This window comes from Pyxicephalus adspersus, chromosome 6 (assembly GCF_032062135.1).
Source record: "Pyxicephalus adspersus chromosome 6, UCB_Pads_2.0, whole genome shotgun sequence".
Taxonomy (NCBI): domain Eukaryota; kingdom Metazoa; phylum Chordata; class Amphibia; order Anura; family Pyxicephalidae; genus Pyxicephalus; species Pyxicephalus adspersus.
Window position 1 is genome coordinate 70,563,269 of NC_092863.1, and position 19,264 is coordinate 70,582,532.

A 19,264-nucleotide genomic window follows, 5' to 3' on the forward strand; every position below is an offset into this window, starting at 1 on the left:
CACCCAGAAGTATCCCAGGAGGAGCTCTCCCACTCTGTCTTTATCACCGCCAGCAATAAATACAGAAGGAAAGGAGCTTCACCTTTTTTTTTTCTTAAAAAAAAGGGTGTCAGAGAAAAATTGAATTGGTAGTCTTTCTGTACAGAACTAAAAACCAGTATTCCTAGCAGATAATTGGGAAATCTGTTAAAATGTGTTTTTATTATTAGGACTCTAATTGGCTCATAGATTTTGAGGAACTGGGCTGCAGGGTGCATTTCTTTTACACCTAGTTAGGATGATAATGGATAGTTGACAAGTTTTTTTGTTTGTTTTGCTTTTTTTACACAGGACAGCTAAGAATAGCAAATTGCACTGAAATACCTTTTATTTTTTTATTTATTTATGATTTATTTTAAAAAATCTTACAATACTCTGCAGTGCACAAATGTTAATTTAATCACTGTATCTGCTTCTTATATTCAGTGGGTGTTTAAAATCATTGAGTAAAAGTAATGTGGAAATAAACTGTTTTGTAGTTTTAACATACACATTGTATTTAAAGAGATGGTCATGTCCTTTACAAACTCATTAATATATGAAAGATTTTTGTGTGACTGCTGCTGTTTCAAGAACGCTTGAAAAAAAAATATCAAGTGAATTTCTTTTTTTTTTTTTTTTTTTTTTTTTTTTTTTTACTAGTGCAATAGGTCAGTATGATGAAGCCATCAAGACATACACATCCACATCCACAGCTCTGACAGAGTTTGATGACCTCATAGGGCTGGCCCTTGTATACTTCAAAAAAGGACTTCTACAAGATAGCATGAAAGGTAATCATTGCAGTGATGACAGCCTGGGTTATGAAGTATTTATCTGCTATGTGTGTTGAATAAAATACCATTAAATACAGTCATGTATTCCTTTTTTTAATATATTTGTCTAAATATGTTCCTTCACAGCCAGTAATACTGGTAAGGAGAGCAACAGCACTGTGAATTGCACATTTCTGCAAGGCTAACTGTGGGAAGTTGCTGACCGGAAGAGAGTCGGTGGATAATTTCATTGTAATATGATGCTCCTTTATTGCCCTGTCAGCAGGCAGGGGTGAGAGAAATTTTTTGTTAACTTTATAGAAAAAAAAACGGAAGACACTGACCTTGGAGTGATATCTGACAGGTGGGCCTGTATCATCTTTCATTCCCAAAGGAGTTGCCAATCTCTAATAGCATGGTGGAAAATCAACCAATTTTTCTCATTTAGCATTAAATGTCTAATACAGACAGAGGTTCTGTTAAGCCTAACAAAATTAAAACTGGTAAAGCACCTGGCCCAGATGACATCCAGATTATGGCCTTGGGCCCCTCAATAGGCTTTTTTGTCTTGTTTTTGGAATCTCATTCTTGTATCCTAGTCATCCTTCTTGGTGTCCTCCCAGAGGATCTAGTCCTAGTATTCACTATCCTGGTATCCACATTGTAGCTTGCTCAGATGTTCCCCACAGGGAGGGACTGCTAGCGGTATTACAAACTCTAAGCTCAAATCAAACTAGTTGGGTCAGTGACTTTGAGAATTATTCTGCATAGAAATGCCAATTTTGAACATACCTAAATACCCCTGGAACAGCTTTTTTTTTATTGGACTTACTAAGACACCATTGGACCTCCAAGGATCAGGAGTGACTCTCTGAGAGTTCTGGATCTTTCTAACAACATCTTTTAGAGTTAAATTTTCTTGGGCGATGATCTTTTCAGCAGCAACTCCTATGTTGATAATGAGTATTGTATTGCTATTTGGTATCTCCCATGACAGCCCTGTCTACTCCTAACAGTAGAGGTTCTGTTAGTGTTTCTTTGTTGCATTCTGAAGGCCAGGTAGTCCCTTGTGTCTGTTTGAGCTTGGTCTGAGTTTTTACATCTAGTTTATTCTTCCTTGCAAGGTCAGTTCAGTTCTCCTGTTAAGGCTATTCCTTTTACTGGACCTCTGACTAAAGGAGCAGGAGATGCACTGATATCTGAGACCACACCTGAGCAATGTTATCAACAGATTACATTCATTTGACCGATAAGGTATCTAAGAAACAGATATTTTTGTAAGCACGTAACATAAAATCCTTTTCTTGGAGTTCTTGAGGTGCATAGGTCCCATTCTTCTGGATCGTGTTCATTTTCTTGGTACTGATTACAGTAAAACTAAAGCTACGTACACACTTCCAATTATTATCATTGGTAAACGAACGACGAACGATCCTGCACGATATCTGCGAACGATCGCATGGCACCGATCCTGTACATACAGATAACGACACAATCGTTGGAAAAAACAGGATGAAGTACCGCAGTGAAACAGGATGAAGAACTCCGCTGGAAGAAACAGGATGAAGTACCGCAGTGAAACAGGATGAAGAACTCCGCTGGAAAAAACAGGATGAAGTACCGCAGAGGAACAGGATGAAGAACTCCGCTGGAAGTTCGTTCATCGCGCATGCTCAGACCATGCACGATCACTGAACGACCGTACACACGATAGATGGTCAACGATCGTCGTCCAATCCGATCCGCCGGTTCATTTCCAACGACTGTCCTCGTTCGTCTGCGTCGTTGGTTACTTTTTTTACGAACTATTTTTGGCCAATCGGTCGTTCGTCGTTCATTTTCAACGATAAAAATTGGAAGTGTGTACGCAGCTTAAGGCATGTTGGTAGTAGCTTGGTTTATCCAGGGCTTGCTGAAAGTTTGTTGATACCATTCACCAATCCTCATGAAGGTGACAACATCATCTGGAGTTATCAGACTCTTGGGTCCTTTTTATTTTTTAAATTACAGACCTTGTGGCGGTGTTTCATAAATAAAGGGTAATGTTTTTGGGGAAAAATGTTATATGGCTTTTAAGAGGTAGTTTGATTCTTTATGTATTTAGGAATTAAAGGCCCTAATTACATTTTTTGAAGTAGTTTCATGTGTGTTCCAATCCTATTTAAATGTACCTTTTCTATTCTCTGTAAACCTTCTGAAGCTAATTCTGTTTTTAATTAGGTTGTTAGATTTTCAGTATCTTATACATTAATTAGGTTTGCAAGGCTAGACCTAAATAGAATTTGTAAAACTCATGTTGTTCACTTTTTGTTCCCTTACATGTGATTAGTGTACAAGACGGCTTTGTCTGTTGCCAAGACTGAGCAAGAGAAAGCACACATCCTAACCGCCATGGCAATAATTGAATACAACCAAGGCAACACTGATTCTGCCAAAACTTTGCTGTTTAAATGGTAGGTAGTAAAATCTGATGTGTTGTATTTGGTATTTAGAATGCTAATTTGGGATCTGCAGAACAATTTAGACAAAGATTTGGATAAAATTTCCATAGTTCTGTATACATGTAGAAATCAAAAGTAATTACATACTAAAAAGACAACAAATGACTTTCACTATAAATCTTAAATATGTTTCAATAAAATAAAAGTTCAATTTATTGTTTTGGTATAACAAATTTTAGCTGACTCAGCAGATCGTTTTGGATATAAAGCAGCACACGAAGCATAAAAATAAACTGGCAATAAAATATAATACTTGTTCTATGACCCCAGGGTGATTTTTCATTGGTCTATGTCTTTTTCTAATTGAAATTGAGAAAACTTGAATAAATGGAGGCCACAACCTACCGTGTTTCCCCGAAAATAAGACACTGTCTTATATTTTTTTTGGCTCCCAAAAACACACTAGGTCTTATTTTCAGGGGATGTCTTATTTTTCCATGAAGAAGACTACAGTACACATTTATTGTTGAAAGTCACTCATGATCACTCATGTGCCGTTCATATTCCCCTTCTGATCACTCATGTGCCGTTCAAATTCCCCTTCTGATCACTCTATGCCATTGATTATCCCCTTCTGATCACTCTATGCCATTGACTGTCCCCTTCTGATCACTCTATGCAATGATTGTCCCCTTCTGATCACTATGAAATGATTGTCCACTTCTGATCACTATGAAATGATTGTCCCCTTCTGATCACTCTATTCCATTGACTCCATTGTCCCCTTCTGATCACTTACCCGTAATTAAGTGCAGGGATCTCCGTTAGGGCAGGGATCAGCAGCTTGCTTCCTTGTTCAGAATCGCGGGGGCACGTGTGCAGGCTTTTTACTTTCAGTTTGGCTCAGGAATAGACACGCCCTGCAGCCAGCATCAAAGACACACACGCTGCAGCCAGCATAAAGGACACACACGCAGGATCAGATATCTGGAGCTGTCTCGGTGAGTACTTTTTTAATTTACCGGTATGTATGCTTTTATTTTCTTTTTCTCCTAGGTCTTATTTTCGGGGTAGGTCTTATATTAGGGCAGGTTTACAAAATAGTGCTAGGTCTGATCACGTCTATAAACACGGTATGATCACGTCTATAAAGACAGATGCAATAATTGCATTCATAATTATTAATGTTAGTAAACATTGCTGCCATCTTCTATGCATTCATGTCCATGTTTACTTTTATAACTGTGAAATTCATAATATCACCACCTCTTCAATGTTACCTAATATAATCATAGTAATACAAGTATTATGTATGCTGTGTAGCTACCAGTTAGAATTAGTTATACAATATCCAGAATTCCATGGTCAAGTAATTTTTTTTATGAAACCCCATCATTTCTGGTTTCCATATTTTCATGCAGGAAAAAAAGTATGGGGTTAGATGATAACTGGTAACAAACAATGGAAAAGCATTGTAATAACAAGAAATTGTGTTAAAAGTTCCTTTAGTATAGAGCTGCAATTAACACCCTTTAAGATCCTAGACCTCTAGATTGCTGTATGAAGGTACCAGGACTGTTCTGTGTTCTGTGTGTGTATCTATTAAATGTTGGCTTTGAAGGAAGGGAAATGTATATATAATGTACAGTAGTCAGAATATATATTCTGCTTAACATAACCACTTAGTTTGTAATTCTGTGCATAGCCAGTAGCTATTAACGTAGTCAAATAGGTTTAATTTTGCATAACTACATTTTCAATTTGATAATGTGATGTTTTGTCTTTGCTTTTTATTCCAGCTCTATGCTGAAGGAATCCTGCATTGAAAGTCTTCAGGCTCTCTGTGCTCTAGGATTGGCAAAGCGGGATGTTACCTTGGCAACAGCCGCCCTTAATGAGTTACTTAAACATGCTAGAATTAATGATAGTGTGTATGAGAGATGCCTTATTACATCTGCTATATATGCGTTGCAAGGGAGGACTATCGCCGTGCAGAGACAGGCCTGCAAAGCTGTGCACAGGTATGGTCTGTTTTTACAGAGAATACTGGTGGTTTTACAATTACCAGGTTTACAGTTCAGTTGCTGAAATTTATGGTTCAATAAATTTTCATTAGTTGAGGCATAGAAAAATATAACATACATTTTGTACAAGAAAGATCTATACAAAAATGTAAAAAAAAGTTTAAAGTGTGAATAACAGTGCAAACATCAGAATAAGAATGGTAATAAATGTTACAATCAAGGTAAACCAGGATAACAAAAAAAAACCTTAATGTTCATACAATAAACATAAAATCTGAATTAAGGCCAGAATGGGCAGGAACTTGGGGAGGTAAATATGGAGGGGGGGTCACCATTTATTTGGAAGTAGCGTGAAAGTGACCTTAGGTTAGTAATTTGATGTCTGTGAAAGAGAATCTGGCCTTGATTTCAATTTGAAAGAGGTGCTATAGTTGCTCAAATTTATATAAGATACATGTTATTTCCTCTAATTTTCATTGCAAAATTAGTTCTCCCAAACCTCTCTAGTGGTAACCAATCTCTCAGGGAACCTGGCACCCCCATAGTTTATCATTAACTGTAGTTTCATGTTTAGTGACGTCTTACCACTAGAATCCAAAGGATATAAAAATCAAGGCAGTCACTAGCTTTTTATCCGTTGTTGAAGTATCACATTTAGGTGATAAGAGTGGAAATAAGAAAATATGTTTGTTTTGACTTTTTAACTTGTTTTAGAATATGCATTTCCATGACTGTCATTCTTATCTTTGCTTCACTACATTGCTGGTCACTGGCCTGAAGGAAGTATATGTATGTCAGGTATTGGAACATCCAATATACACTTGTTTGCTGAGGAAAACCATCCTATAAAGTACTGAACCCAAAATAGGAATGACAGCCCTGGAGCATGCCTCTTCTTAAACAAGTCAGCACTGTTGCCCCCAAAGTTGTCACAGAGTCACCTTGAGAATAGAGGTTTTTTTTAAAAATGAATGTAGTTCTTGGACACTCCCAGCTTGTACATGCAGAAGCAAGTAACTGTGTGTTGTACTATGTATGTTGAATATCCTTCTGCTCTCAGGTACTATCAGCTTTCCTGCTTGTGAATCTTCTAGTGCTTGTCCAGCCATGGTAAATTGGAGAAAAATAGGTGTCTGTACACTGTATGTAAAGGGTAAATTGTGTGTGACATTTAGATGTCAAGATCACTGGGTGACTGCAACACGAGATTACTAGACATGGGCAGAGTGACTGCATCAGAGCAAAAACACAGCTACATTAACATGTGACATGTGAAAAGGCATTGTAAAAAGCAAACCTTTTAAACCTATTATCTGTAAATTAACTGAAAGTGCTTTTTCAAGTTGCTGCTTTTAAAAATAATATGACTATCTCATACCTCTGTCATCATGAGTGTGTTTAGTATATTCTCGGTAACATCATCATCTTTTCAGCCATCCAGGCAATCCAGAACTGTGGACCCTTCTATCAAGGCTGGTTCCCCAGTATACTCCCAATAATAGCAAGGTAAAGATATTTGTCCTGCAGATCTGCACAGCAGGCGTGTTTGCTAATTTTTCTTAATGTAGCAGTAGATTTTTATCTGGCAATGGTTCAGGGGGAATTCTGGAATGATGTGTTCAAAATGGCTTTCTAGCAAATCTCAAAATTTGACAAGTGTATCTGACCCTCCCTGATCCAGTCCAATAAAAGTATAAGTATCCAATGGAACATCTCAGTAATTGGCCTGATGCCATGTGATGTAATGGTACAAGTAAAATGATAATGATACATTTTTTTTCTCTGTCTATGGGTACATGATGCAGTGACCAACATGCTAAGGAGAACACGTGGAAACATTTCCTGTAGGAAAACATTTTTAGAAAGCATTTTGAAAAGTTTGGATGCTAATGAATTAAATGTCAATGCAAATTTTCCAGCTAATGGTGGTAACATTGCTAATTTTTCTTCTGTTTTCATTTCTTTTATACATAAAGAAAATATACCTTTATATTGTTGGGTGACAACACAATCTATTCTTGTCTTTAGGGTGGTGCAGTCGCAGGTATTGTTGCTCATAGTCTAAGCTTGACTCAAGCAAAGGTAAGAACTAGTATATATTTTTAGAAAGTTTTTTACTGTCAGGTGAAAAAAAAATTAAACATATCTGATGAATTATCTTCCCCAGAAATCTCTGCTGTACACTGCAGTGAATGAATTAGCAGCCGGTACTCTAACATGTGACAATAAAAAGCAAAATGCTTTAAAATCTCTTCAAAGAGCCGCACGTTTCTTTCCAGGTACTTCTATTATTATGTATTTGTGTTTGATATTGTATTTATTGTGTGCTTTAAAGTGAAACTTCTGGCAAACACACATATACACATGTATTGAATAGGTGTGATGATCCTGATTCATTGTCCAGTGTGGACAGTTTTAAGGCAGATTGATGTCATAGAAAGCTTATTTAATAAACCAAAAATGGTTGCAGTGTTGCATAAGATGTAAATTACAAAATTGGCTGTATAGAATACCAAAAAAACAGGTAAAGTGGTAAACATAAATATATTCCATCTTGGTATTTAGTTAGCCCAAAGTTTAGTTTTGCTATTATAAATACACATTTATATATCCTAATACTGTATTACTGTACAGTAACATTACATTTGTAAAGTAGAATGTCATCTTTTACTCATTACTTACTGTTGTGTTACTTGGAAGAAAATTGGGAGGAATTTTGTACCAAAATCAAAAAAATCTGGTCTTCTTGATTAGTGCTCAAGTTTTTTGTGGTCCTAGTGGTAATATTTAGTTAGCTTTTTTTGTTGCTACTGGGGAACTGTAGGCATATAGTGTGCTGTGATTGATTTAAACATATGTACCTGATAAAATTTGGAGCTCACAATAAGTAAGACATTAGTAATATTAGTAATATAAGATATTAGACAAAGAATGGTAATATAATAGTAATATTAGTAGAGACCTATTTTACCCTAAAATGTTAGTTACATTACAAAGTGGGAATTATTTGAACATAAAACATTTGACAAAAATGAATTATCCTTTTAAGATTATGTTGTTGTTGAATACATGTGTCAGTACTACAATGGTCGTTATTGTTGGTATAGTAATGTGTCAGTTGTGAAGATAGATTTGCTGTGGAAATGTTCTCTGTGAGTTGGTTCATGTAATGTTGTAATGTGGTGTTCTGCTGCCCTCTTGTGTATGCTACAGATTTAACATTCTGATTGTAGCCAAGTATAAAGTAGGATCACAGAAGACAGCCCAAAGTAACTAAACAAATGTTTAAGAGTTCACACTGTCATTATTGAAAACATGTGTCCTATCCTCCTTTAATAATTTACAAGTTTTCAGCATTTATCTCCTTTATTTACAAAGTAATAAGCTCACTAAGACCTGCATTTTACATACCTACATAGTTAGCAAAGGCTTTTATTGTTAGCGCGTTGACATTTTTGTATTGTGTATCTATTCAGACTGTGTAAGACAGAAGTACTTTAGAAAATGCTCTTTTAATTATTTATTTTGCAGATAATCCTGCAGTTTGGTCTGGATTAATGGCCGCCTGTCAAGCGGAGTGTACGGCTTCCTACTTCAATAAAGCACCAGCCAAAAGCACTGAACTCAATTTGACATTTTTAGTATCTGTAAAATCCAAGAGTAAGTACCCACTGTGACAGAAGCATCTTTTAAAAGAAATTATGCTGGCAACTTTACATCTATTTTACCTCTGAATCATATGGGTATCCTTCAAAGGAACAGTGCATGTACAGAAAAAAAATATTTTTTGCCTTTGTTGTAATTGTCAATCAAAAGGACCTAAATAGAGCATGGAGACTAAAATAATGTCTAAATACATGTAACCTTGATGTGCAACAGCAATGTGTGCAAAAAAGGATGGTTTTGTTACTTAGAAAATTTGGGCAGTAGAAAACAATACCTGCTGATTCTTCCATATATATCATCCATAGATCATATGAGCTTCCTAACTTCCTGTTAATGTATAATCACCGCTCCACTGAAATGGTAAGCAGTGTCTACAGCCCTGTCCAGTTGTCCTGTGGTCTATAAAACACCTACCATCTTATGTAGTGGAGGTTAAAGAGAGAGAGATTTTTCTGTAGTCCAAATCTACTTTGATTCACTGAGTATAAAAGGTCAGTAAAAGTTGCTACTGGCAGAATTACCGCATGAGGACTTGTATGCTGCAATATATAACATTTTTAAAATAAAATAGCTTGGAGCCATCCAGTCTAGGAGATATAATGGCTAGCCTAGGCAATGATCCAGGACTATTTGGCCTTGTTGCCTGAAGATGTCTACCCCTGTGTGACAGCGATGTTGCCATTAAGACTGATCATGTAAAGCCAAACAGGCACCAATAGGCAAAGATGCAACCATATGTGTTTTCATTGATGATCTTATAAAGAAAATATTTATTTTTGATTTATAAGTACCTAGTGCAGTAGAATGGAAGCTGCTGGATATAAATTACAGTTATTCAGAAGCCTTTGGTGACTAATACTTGAGGAGAGTATTTTTCTGTTCATTGATTCTGTGTACTGTTATTCTTCATATAACACATTATATTTTTCTTCTTTGTGTAGCTGAAGCAATGAAGCAGCTTCCTGCTAGTTATGCTCAGTCCTTGGAGGCCTGGTCATTGTGTCAGGCTATTTCTTCCCTGAAAGATCAAGATAAACTTTCAGAGGCTGAAAATCTGTGCACTAAGGTAAAGGTCAATAGAACAGTATGTTATGTATTTGAATAAAGAGGTCCTTCACTTCCACTTTCCTCTTTACATTTGTTTAGGGATGTGGCCCATGGGGAACTCCACTATTGTTTTATATGTTTTATGCAGCTAATAGGTGACTATTCTGGGCATAGTTTGTCTTTCTTCAGACATCCAAAGAAACACATGGGGATCATGACTGAAACCTTAAAATACACGTAGGGTGTATATAAGGTTTTAGGGGGTTTATTTTTAATATGAAGTGAAAACATTTATTTTTGATGCTTGGATCACATTTCTAGTTGAGGTAGGAAATTAGTCAACAGTAAATGAATTCAAATATTCAAAAGATCTATACTGTAAAAAGGATAAAGTCCTGACTTTTACAATTCAGATGCTGGAGTTATACTTTTGCCTGGATGAAGCTTAGACCAGAACGTTTTTCCACTAAAAGGTAATAATCATTAAAGCCATATATCATGATAATATGGCAGGGGGTGTGTTTTTTTAATTTGTGCTGACAGGTCAAGTTGTATCATTGGGAAACTAGCTTGTAAAGTGTCTGTTTTTTGTGCCTGAGAAAGGACAATTAGTTTTCTTTACAGTTTAATGCCTGCAGCAATAAATAAGGCCTATGGTTATTACCATCCTGCTTCTGTGCAGAGTAACTGGAATTATCTGCAGAACCTCCTTTCTCTCGATTAGCATAAATTAACCTCTGGTGTTCTGCAGCAATTTTTGACCTTTATTGAAGGTTTCAGTGCAGTCCAAAAATCATACAAAATATAACAACTACAGATATCCTGACATTACTTTGTTTATTGATGATGTTTGTGCTGACTGGAGTTGCTAATGTCTAGATTTCTTTGTGACTTCCCTAAAGCAAGATTACAGTTTTTACAATAAATCATAAGCAAATATCATAAATCATACAATAAATCATAAAGCAAATAAATCATAGAATTGCAGTGGACTGATGTCATTGTTTTTTCTTTAATAGGGAATACAGAGCTGTCCAGAGCAGCCACCGTTATTCTTGCTGTTAAGACAAATTCAGTACAAGCAGCTTGTACAGTCCAATGCACCCTTGTCTGAACCTGTTTTGGAAGAACTTAAGAAGACTGTGATGTCCAAAGCCAGTTTCCAGTCTGCTTGGCATGTGAGTCTACTTGTGACCAGCAGATGGCTACAGTGTTTTGCACTTGCTTCTATACTAATATATTGTGCTGTCTGAATGTGCCCTGGATGGTGATTTTTACTTCCATGTCTGTTTAGTTTTTCAGTGCACTACTTCTAAAAACTTGAGTGGCCTTTTCTATTGTTTATTCTAGTTGTATTCAATTTTATTTTATGAAATTGTATGCAAAGTTATAACTCTTTCTAGTGTGAAGTACACAGGGAGTAGTTAAAGTAGAAACTTTCTTAAAAAAATATGAGGTATAGCATTTAATTACATTCTTACATTACAGTAATATCATATCATATATAACATATCCTAGATATAAAACCCTATAACATAGTTGGTCCAAAGGAAGGCAAAAAAAGAAAAAAAGCCCTGGGACAATTTTCTCGAACAAGGGAAAAAAGTTCCTTCCTGATTCCATGAGGCAATCGAATGTTTCCTGGATCAACAGTCTCTGTTATCTTTACCTAAAAGCCTTAATACCCAGTTATATTCTGTGCTTTTAGAAAAGCATCCGGCTTTTTTCTTAAGCAATCTATAGTAGTTGCTGAAACTGCTTCCTGAGGGAGCCGATTCCACATTTTCACAGACCTTACAGTGAAGAATCCCTTCCTTATCCGGAGCTTTAACTTCTTTTCCTCCGGACACACATTTTACAATTTTATTTAGTCCCTTCCAAGTGTCACAAATACCAAATATCCTGCTTGTGATGTTCACCTAATGTAGTTTCCTGTGATGACGTGGCAACAATACTGCACTGCTTCTAAATTCAGAGCAGATTTGTTTCTGTCATGCAAAATGTGTCTGCTTCTTGTACAGAGGGATGAAAAAATGTTGCAAAGAATTGTCATTGTTGATTCACCAACCTGTAGCTTGTTTTTAGCACCCGGCCACACTTAGTCCTGCTCACTGCTTTCTGAATTGACATTACCACCTGTTTCTGAAACTGTGAACAGCAGTGTCTGGAGGGTGGGTGGGGGACCTTGGGGACACAAATATAGGAGAGTTTGATTTGCTAATGAAAAGTGAAAAATGAAAGGTTTGTAGCTGTACATTACATTGTTATTAGGCTTAGTACTTGTTTAGGCTATTGTACAAGGGCCTTTAGTTGTTAAAACCCTGATAAGGTGTTTTTTTCCTCTCTTTTTTTTTTGTCTGTGTCCCATGTGTTCCCTTCACTTTCTGTACCAGTGACACAAGAAATGGGAGGCAATTTCTATATTGTAAGAGCAATTTGCTTTGTCACTGGAAATGTTGTCCATATTTAAGGAGCACTCATTTTACCCCAAATTTATGATTTCATAATACATATACTACCTCAAACAATGGTTACCAGGACCATTGTAAAAACATGATAAATCTCTATGATAAGGACACAGACAATAGGAGAGCTTCAGTGTCCCCCATGCTATCCAAAAGTTTCTCTATAAAATCTGCTATTAGCAAATGGGAGAACAAATGCTGTATTGTTATTTGTAAAACTACTGGATAGGGAGAATCAATTGCACCACTCATCACTAAGGGGGGCACCTGTCAAAGGGCTGTCAGCCAAATCATTAGAAAAGTGCAGTCACTTCTTACTAAACAATGGCACTGTTGTGATTGCCCTATTCATAAAAAGTTATCAGCACCTTTGCAATTGTCAATGGAAGTGGAACCAAAGTGAGGTAAGCTGCTGAGAAAATGAACTAAATGACTTGCTGCCTCTTCTGTGAATTTTGAGAATACATTGCTCCGCATATACATACAGAGAGACATCTTACTTGTTGCTAAGGAAATGTAAATCTTGATTGTTTTTAGCTTGGCCACAGGTTAATATCAAGCAACATTTCCTTTATTTTACTCATTTCCTTTATTTTAGTCATTAAACTTAAATTCCAGTCTTATTTGATCATGATAACTTGTATCTAAGTGATCACGTCACAGTCAGCCCACAGTAGGTGTCCTTGGTGTTGCATAGAAAAATATACATTTTAGGCTGTTGAAAAAGGTTTGCTCTCAGTGATTCATCCTCCAGCCCACACTGGTATTGCACAGCTGTTATACACAGCAAACTTTATTTCCTTATATAGGGTTATGTGCACTGACTTCATCAATCAATAGTATTGTTTTATACATAGGCAAAGATTGTGACTCATGTTCTTTATTAAAAACTGTACAAAGATGTGTTTGTGTACTGTATATACACACATTTTATCTGTTATTCTAATTTCAATTGACATGCAATATAAAAAAGCCCATCCTTCTTAGCCGCTTATTTATTTCTGTCTTGGAAACCCTTTTCTACTTCAGTCTTCTTCTTCAGCTATTAAATCATTGAATTGATCAACAAAGATGGCTGTGCGTGCACTGTAACTACCTATACAGTTAAATTGGGACTGACATCTCTAATGTGGGAGCAGAACCCAATTCACAACTGATAGGGCTGTTCAGACATGGCCTCCACTTGTTTTCAGATCTGAGGATGTAAACACAGGAGGAGGGTGATGCTGTCAAAGAGACATGGGTAAACACCTGTTGGGGGGGTTCTGGATGTATAAAGCACTGTAGTTAAAATATATCAAATTTAGACTTTCTTTCCCATGCCTGCACTGTAATAAAGAGATGGGTGGCTATAGTGAATATAGCATGTGCATTCTTTAGATAATAATGCATAGGTTGGTGCATTTTGTGTATAATATGTGCCTTTAGGAGCATCTTATACCGTTAGGTCCATAAATATTTGGACAGACAACTTTTTTTTAATTTTGGTTCTGTACATTACCACAATTAATTTTAAATGAAACAACTCAGATGCAGTTGATCTGCAGACTTCCAGCTTTATTTCAGTTTGAACAAAAAGATTGCATAAACATGTGAGGAACTAAGGCCTTTTTTAACACAATCACTTCATTTCAGGGGTTCAAAAGTAATTGGACAAATTAAAAAGCTGAAAATAAAATGTTCATTTCTAATACTTGGTTGAAACCCCTTTGCTGGTAATGACAGCCTGTAGTCTTGAACTTCATTCTTGAAGTCTTGTAGTCTTGAAGAACATTTAGCATGTGTGGTTGTGCAGTAGTGTCATCATTAGTGTGACCACTAGAAGTGTGATAATTCATCTGGTAGAAATACTGCTAAAAAATGGTTCAGCATTTATTTAACAGTTTAACAGTACATGGCTATTCTTCATCTTATTAACACTAAACAGTTCTGAAGTGACAAAGTATCTTACTATTGTTTCAGTGGTTAGCTGAAATTTACCAGTCCCAAGGAATGATGTTGGATGCTGAAATGTGCTACAGGAAGAGCCTTCAGTTGGCATCACAGCAAGGAAATTTCAGTGGGAAACTCTCAAGCCTGCTGCGATTAGCACTTCTCGCCCTGAGAGTTTGTATGGTATGTGACAGGCATATGTTCTTCTCTCATTCCAGCATTGCCTTTTGTTGCTAGGTTTCATGTACGGGCACTAGTTTGCCATAGGCTTTTTTTAACATTTTGTTTTTTTAGAGTGGGAAAATTGTATTATAAAATACTAAAACAATACCTAATGTTTATTTCCAGTTGGTTTGTTAAGATCCTAAAGTCTATCTTTACCCAAAATATTGCAGTTTAACCTGGCCTTAAATGTAGTGGCTGCATTAGTTTTTCTTTTATCAGGTTTTCCTCTCTCTTTTTGACACTTCCTGTCTTCTCACATTATTTCATTGTATCAATTAGTAGGAGCTATGCTTGTCACACAGGCTGGACTTCAAACTGTTCTTGATGTCCGGGGTATAGGGTTTTGTGGGGCATAAAAGTAGCATGCACATAACTGTAAAAAATTGTACACATGACAAAAATATGGGGGTGATTATTTAGAAGACTTAATTATTCACACACCTTTTACCCATTACATTCTATATCATGCCACTGTAGTGCATTGAATCTCGCCCCGACAGTGAATTATGTTAGCCAACAAGAGTAAATCAAACTGAAGCAGCACAAAACTTCACATCACAACGGCATATTATATATTAAATCTAGGCAGCAGAATATATTATCGACAACATATTACAAAACTACATCATATACTATTTTACATTAGCATTATGTGTTGGAATTAACTGGGGTGGATTGCATGCAAATGCAGCTTCTCTTCAATTTCCAGCTTCAATTTCCATTGTTCCATTTTGATGTTTGGATAACACTTTGCAAGATCCAAGTCAGCTGCTTGACTAGTGTGTCTGATCCAATAAATAAAAGGGGTGAGCATGGGATTGTTTGTCTTGGAAGCAAGAGCTTGTCTCATACAGAATAAAAATGAAATATTGTGTACAGATATTTCAGGTTTGTGTGCGTTTAGACAAAATATAATACCCATCATTACCTCACCTGACATTAGTAAGATACCTGTGGGGTACTTTGAATGCTGTGAAACTTGAGAATTAAGGAAAAATGCCTGAGCTGGCAGCAAGTATATTTTCTTCTCCTAATACATATAGATGGTTGCAGTTTTGCTGTCCACATTGATTTTAACTGCTTTTGTGTTGAAGAAAATCAATGAGTAATGTGCTGTGAATATATTTTATGTGAAATATTGCTTAATTCAGGCAAAGATTCCCGACACTCGCTGGCCAGCTCTTCTGCAAGAGGCTACAAGTGAAGTCTTGAAAATGACATCATGTCCATTGGCTCTTCTGCTCCAGGGACTTCTCCAGTTCTGCACTAAGGGATCACGGTAAGTAATAGGCAGGCATCCCCATGTTCAGCTCTCTCTAATGCTGAAAAAATAAGTTTACTTTAAATGAAGTTTACTAAATCCAGTCCCCCTTCTAAACTCACCTAAACTAGCCATGTTCTCCATTCCTTTTCCACAATTCAGTACTTGCTTATGTACAGTGCTCTGCTACTGATTGCTTCTATATTGTTTTTAGTGTTCTTGTCCACCTTATCAGGAAATGTCAGCCCATAAAATGCATACTGCACAGACATTATTGCATGCTGGATCTAATCAGAATATTGATAATTACTAGATGGTAGGGAGGTAGCCTTAGACAGACTTTTGACTAGAGTATATCTATTGCTCATGAGATCTTTTTAAAATTGAACTCCAGGAGAACAGCCAAATAGGCAGATAAAATACATAAATGGGAACTCTTTTTCCCTGCCAAAGGATTTGAATTTCTGTCACCCAAGCTCTGAAATGTACACAGCCTTGGGAGGCAGGGCAGGAGACCTGTTTTTTCCTCCTCTGCATTTAAGCAATACTTGCCTCTCCCCCAGCCCATGAAAGTGAAGGAAAAGCAGCAGACTTATCTATCCCTAAATCTTCTAAATCAAGACATTCATTGTGTTCAACACAACTGATTAACTCTGTTTTTTGCTATTCCATCTCCAAAACTTTAATGTACAGTCAATTGTAAGAGACTCAATCCAAGTCAAAATCATGTCTTTACACTGTTTCCATTTACATAAAATATGTTTAATATATGTAATCATGAATACAAAGCTGCACTAATTTATGCATTTCATATGTTCTTGGAGTTCAGCTTAGGGATATGACATAATTTTTTATTTTAATAGATATATAGAGATCTATTTTTTTTTAATATACACTGTATTTTGAAGCAGACCTATAATCAAAATTAATACTTAAATTACTTTACCTTATATTAACAGGTAGATAACCATTTTATATAAATAAATATTTGCCCCCCCCATAGGTAAAGATTTGTGGGCGCATACTGGGTCGCGTATGCCAGGATGCTTTGGGATACTCCATCTGCAAATGCCTGGTTTTAGAAATGCCCAGAAAGGCCTTTTCCAGGCATTAAAAAAATGCTGATTCTATGCATGTGTAGGGAAGAATCCAGCACAGGACTGAATCAAGGTTAGGTGTGGAGGGATTGGGGGCTCTGCGTAAGTAAAGGTAAGTGGTATTTTTTTTTTTTTTTTTTTTTTTTGACAGTTTCACTTTATCTTGTTCCCCACCATCGGAAAATGATTTTTTTTTTCCTTTAGTAGCGATATTTGCTGTTCAGCAGTAATTATTTTTTTACTGTCTAAAGTGTAAAATGTAATAGGTTTGGTGCTGCAGCAGGAATGAGCACCTATTGTGCTATTTGCTGCTGATCACGGAGCTGCTGTTGTGGAGACTGACCACACAAGTGATGTACAGTAATATCAGTTATAGGAAGATAATATTACAATGATTTTCATTCTAAAATGTGGTGGCTGTTGTTCTTGTAGGAGGGTTAAGAGGCTTTTTCTCTATTCTGCAGCTTACAGTGTAGAGATTTGCCAGCAGTGATATATTATATTGGCCTAATGTGAAGATATACTTGTTAATCTTCGAGTAACACACTGAGACATCTGCATAAATTATAAACTGTCTGATGCTCCCACTGTCTTTTATAGCAGTTTATTTGCTTTCAGCTAAGATTTAATCATACCAATAATGAAATAGGAAGGATCCACTACTGCTATCATACTGTGCATAAGAGCCAGTTAAAATGAAATAATAACATTCACCGCTTACAGACTTATACAGTAAGCAGTTTAAAGAACAAAGACATTAATGAAAAAGCAGTCACTTATCAGATTTAATCTGACAGGTTACATAAAACCTGTCTGGTAGCCATGGAATTCTGTGGTTTGCATCACTCTTTTGGGGCATTACATCTTTTATTGGGGCTTTTCTGATTTTAGTGGCTCTCGGTAGCATTTTGTCCAATATTTGCCATAATATTAGTTCCTTTCTAAAATAAATGCTGATTCAGTATTCAGTGACACTTTGCTGACTGTTAACAGACTTCTGAAAAAGCTTTTAGGTTGGCTCCTGCAGTCATTAAACAGTCTGTCAGCATAGGGCCCCTTTTCAGCATAGAGGGCAGTAATTGCTGGGGTGACATTATGTCCGGAAGTTACTACATGCTCAAACAGGCAGTCTACCCTACGCTGGTACTTTTGCCTTATTATAATATTGTCATTAAATGTATCTTTTATTCCATTGTTGTAAAAGTAATAGCATAAAAGCTGTGATTACTTTGGAGGAATGGCAGACTGTAATGATTTAGTTCTTACAGAAAACCTCACTGTCTGCCTTAACATTAACATTAGTTTAAAAAAAAATAGTTCAATTCTTCATAATGGTTACAGATACAGAAATTAAGTTTTTAGGACAGACTGACATGTAACAGTATGGCACTTTGCAGTAACATTTATATTAAGCATTGATACACTGCATAACCATTCCCCAAATTGCTGCTTTGCAGTAGGAAGCTCATTTAAATTTCACATCTATGTGGCCACACAGTTAGAATGCATATGCACTATTTGATTTATAGGATATTTATTCTTTTATGTGCACCAATTTTGCACCACATAAAGAGCCAGTTGTGGAGCCAGGAATGGCAAACTCTCATTTATATTACTATTCTAATCGTAATGGTATTACATGGTTGAAATATTGGTACCACTGGTACATACAAGGGGGTGCTGAGAAGTTCCTGGCTTTGCCCAGAAAGAAGAGAGCCAGAGTTATGAAATAACACATTTATCCAACATATTCCCCCCTGAGACTGATGCACTTGGTACTGCGTAGTTGCAGCTTTTCTAGACCATTCAAAAAAAAAGACCTTTGGTTGGACAGCAAACCAGCTCTCAGCAGCATCTTTGACATCAGAAATGTCCTCAAAACTTTGACAGTAACACCAACAACGCGAAACTTGTTTGTGCCTCTGCCATCACAGCTGCTCACTAAAAGAAAAAACAGTTTTAAGAATCGCAAACACCTGATATTTGCACAGTTACATGCTAAGATATTAGGCTGTCATATGCCCCCACATTCATTTTTCTATTTCATCTGAAGGGGGTAAAGCCATGAACTCTCCGCCTCCCCTCTTACATTGATTTGATCATCATGAAGAAAGGCCACTCAGACATAAATACATGGTTGTTCTATATAGGTGTAAGTTATAAAAAAGCTGAAAGATATTTTCACCACTTACAAGTTTTGTTGTGATAAATAAAGATGTTGTTGTGTAGTATACCAAGACAGTTTAAAAAATGTGCCCCTCTAAAGCCACATGGTAATTCATTCCTAACTGCAATTCACAACTGTGCCAGCT

The 19,264-nt window shown here is 36.4% G+C and overlaps 1 protein-coding gene and 1 long non-coding RNA gene across 2 annotated transcripts in view; one reads left to right on the forward strand and one right to left on the reverse strand.

Moving 5' to 3' along the window:
• The window catches only part of LOC140334062 (uncharacterized), a 420,558-nt gene that overhangs the window by 145,329 nt on the left and 255,965 nt on the right, over positions 1–19,264 (reverse strand). The window lies entirely within an intron of this gene.
• The window catches only part of SKIC3 (SKI3 subunit of superkiller complex), a 56,369-nt gene that overhangs the window by 31,378 nt on the left and 5,727 nt on the right, over positions 1–19,264 (forward strand). Inside the window, exons 27-37 of the mRNA XM_072413649.1 lie at positions 682–812; positions 3,124–3,247; positions 5,035–5,256; positions 6,693–6,765; positions 7,288–7,341; positions 7,427–7,538; positions 8,791–8,919; positions 9,867–9,991; positions 10,992–11,150; positions 14,400–14,552; positions 15,746–15,873. Coding sequence (XP_072269750.1) covers positions 682–812; positions 3,124–3,247; positions 5,035–5,256; positions 6,693–6,765; positions 7,288–7,341; positions 7,427–7,538; positions 8,791–8,919; positions 9,867–9,991; positions 10,992–11,150; positions 14,400–14,552; positions 15,746–15,873 — 1,410 coding nt within the window. The remainder of the gene's footprint in view (positions 1–681; positions 813–3,123; positions 3,248–5,034; positions 5,257–6,692; positions 6,766–7,287; positions 7,342–7,426; positions 7,539–8,790; positions 8,920–9,866; positions 9,992–10,991; positions 11,151–14,399; positions 14,553–15,745; positions 15,874–19,264) is intronic.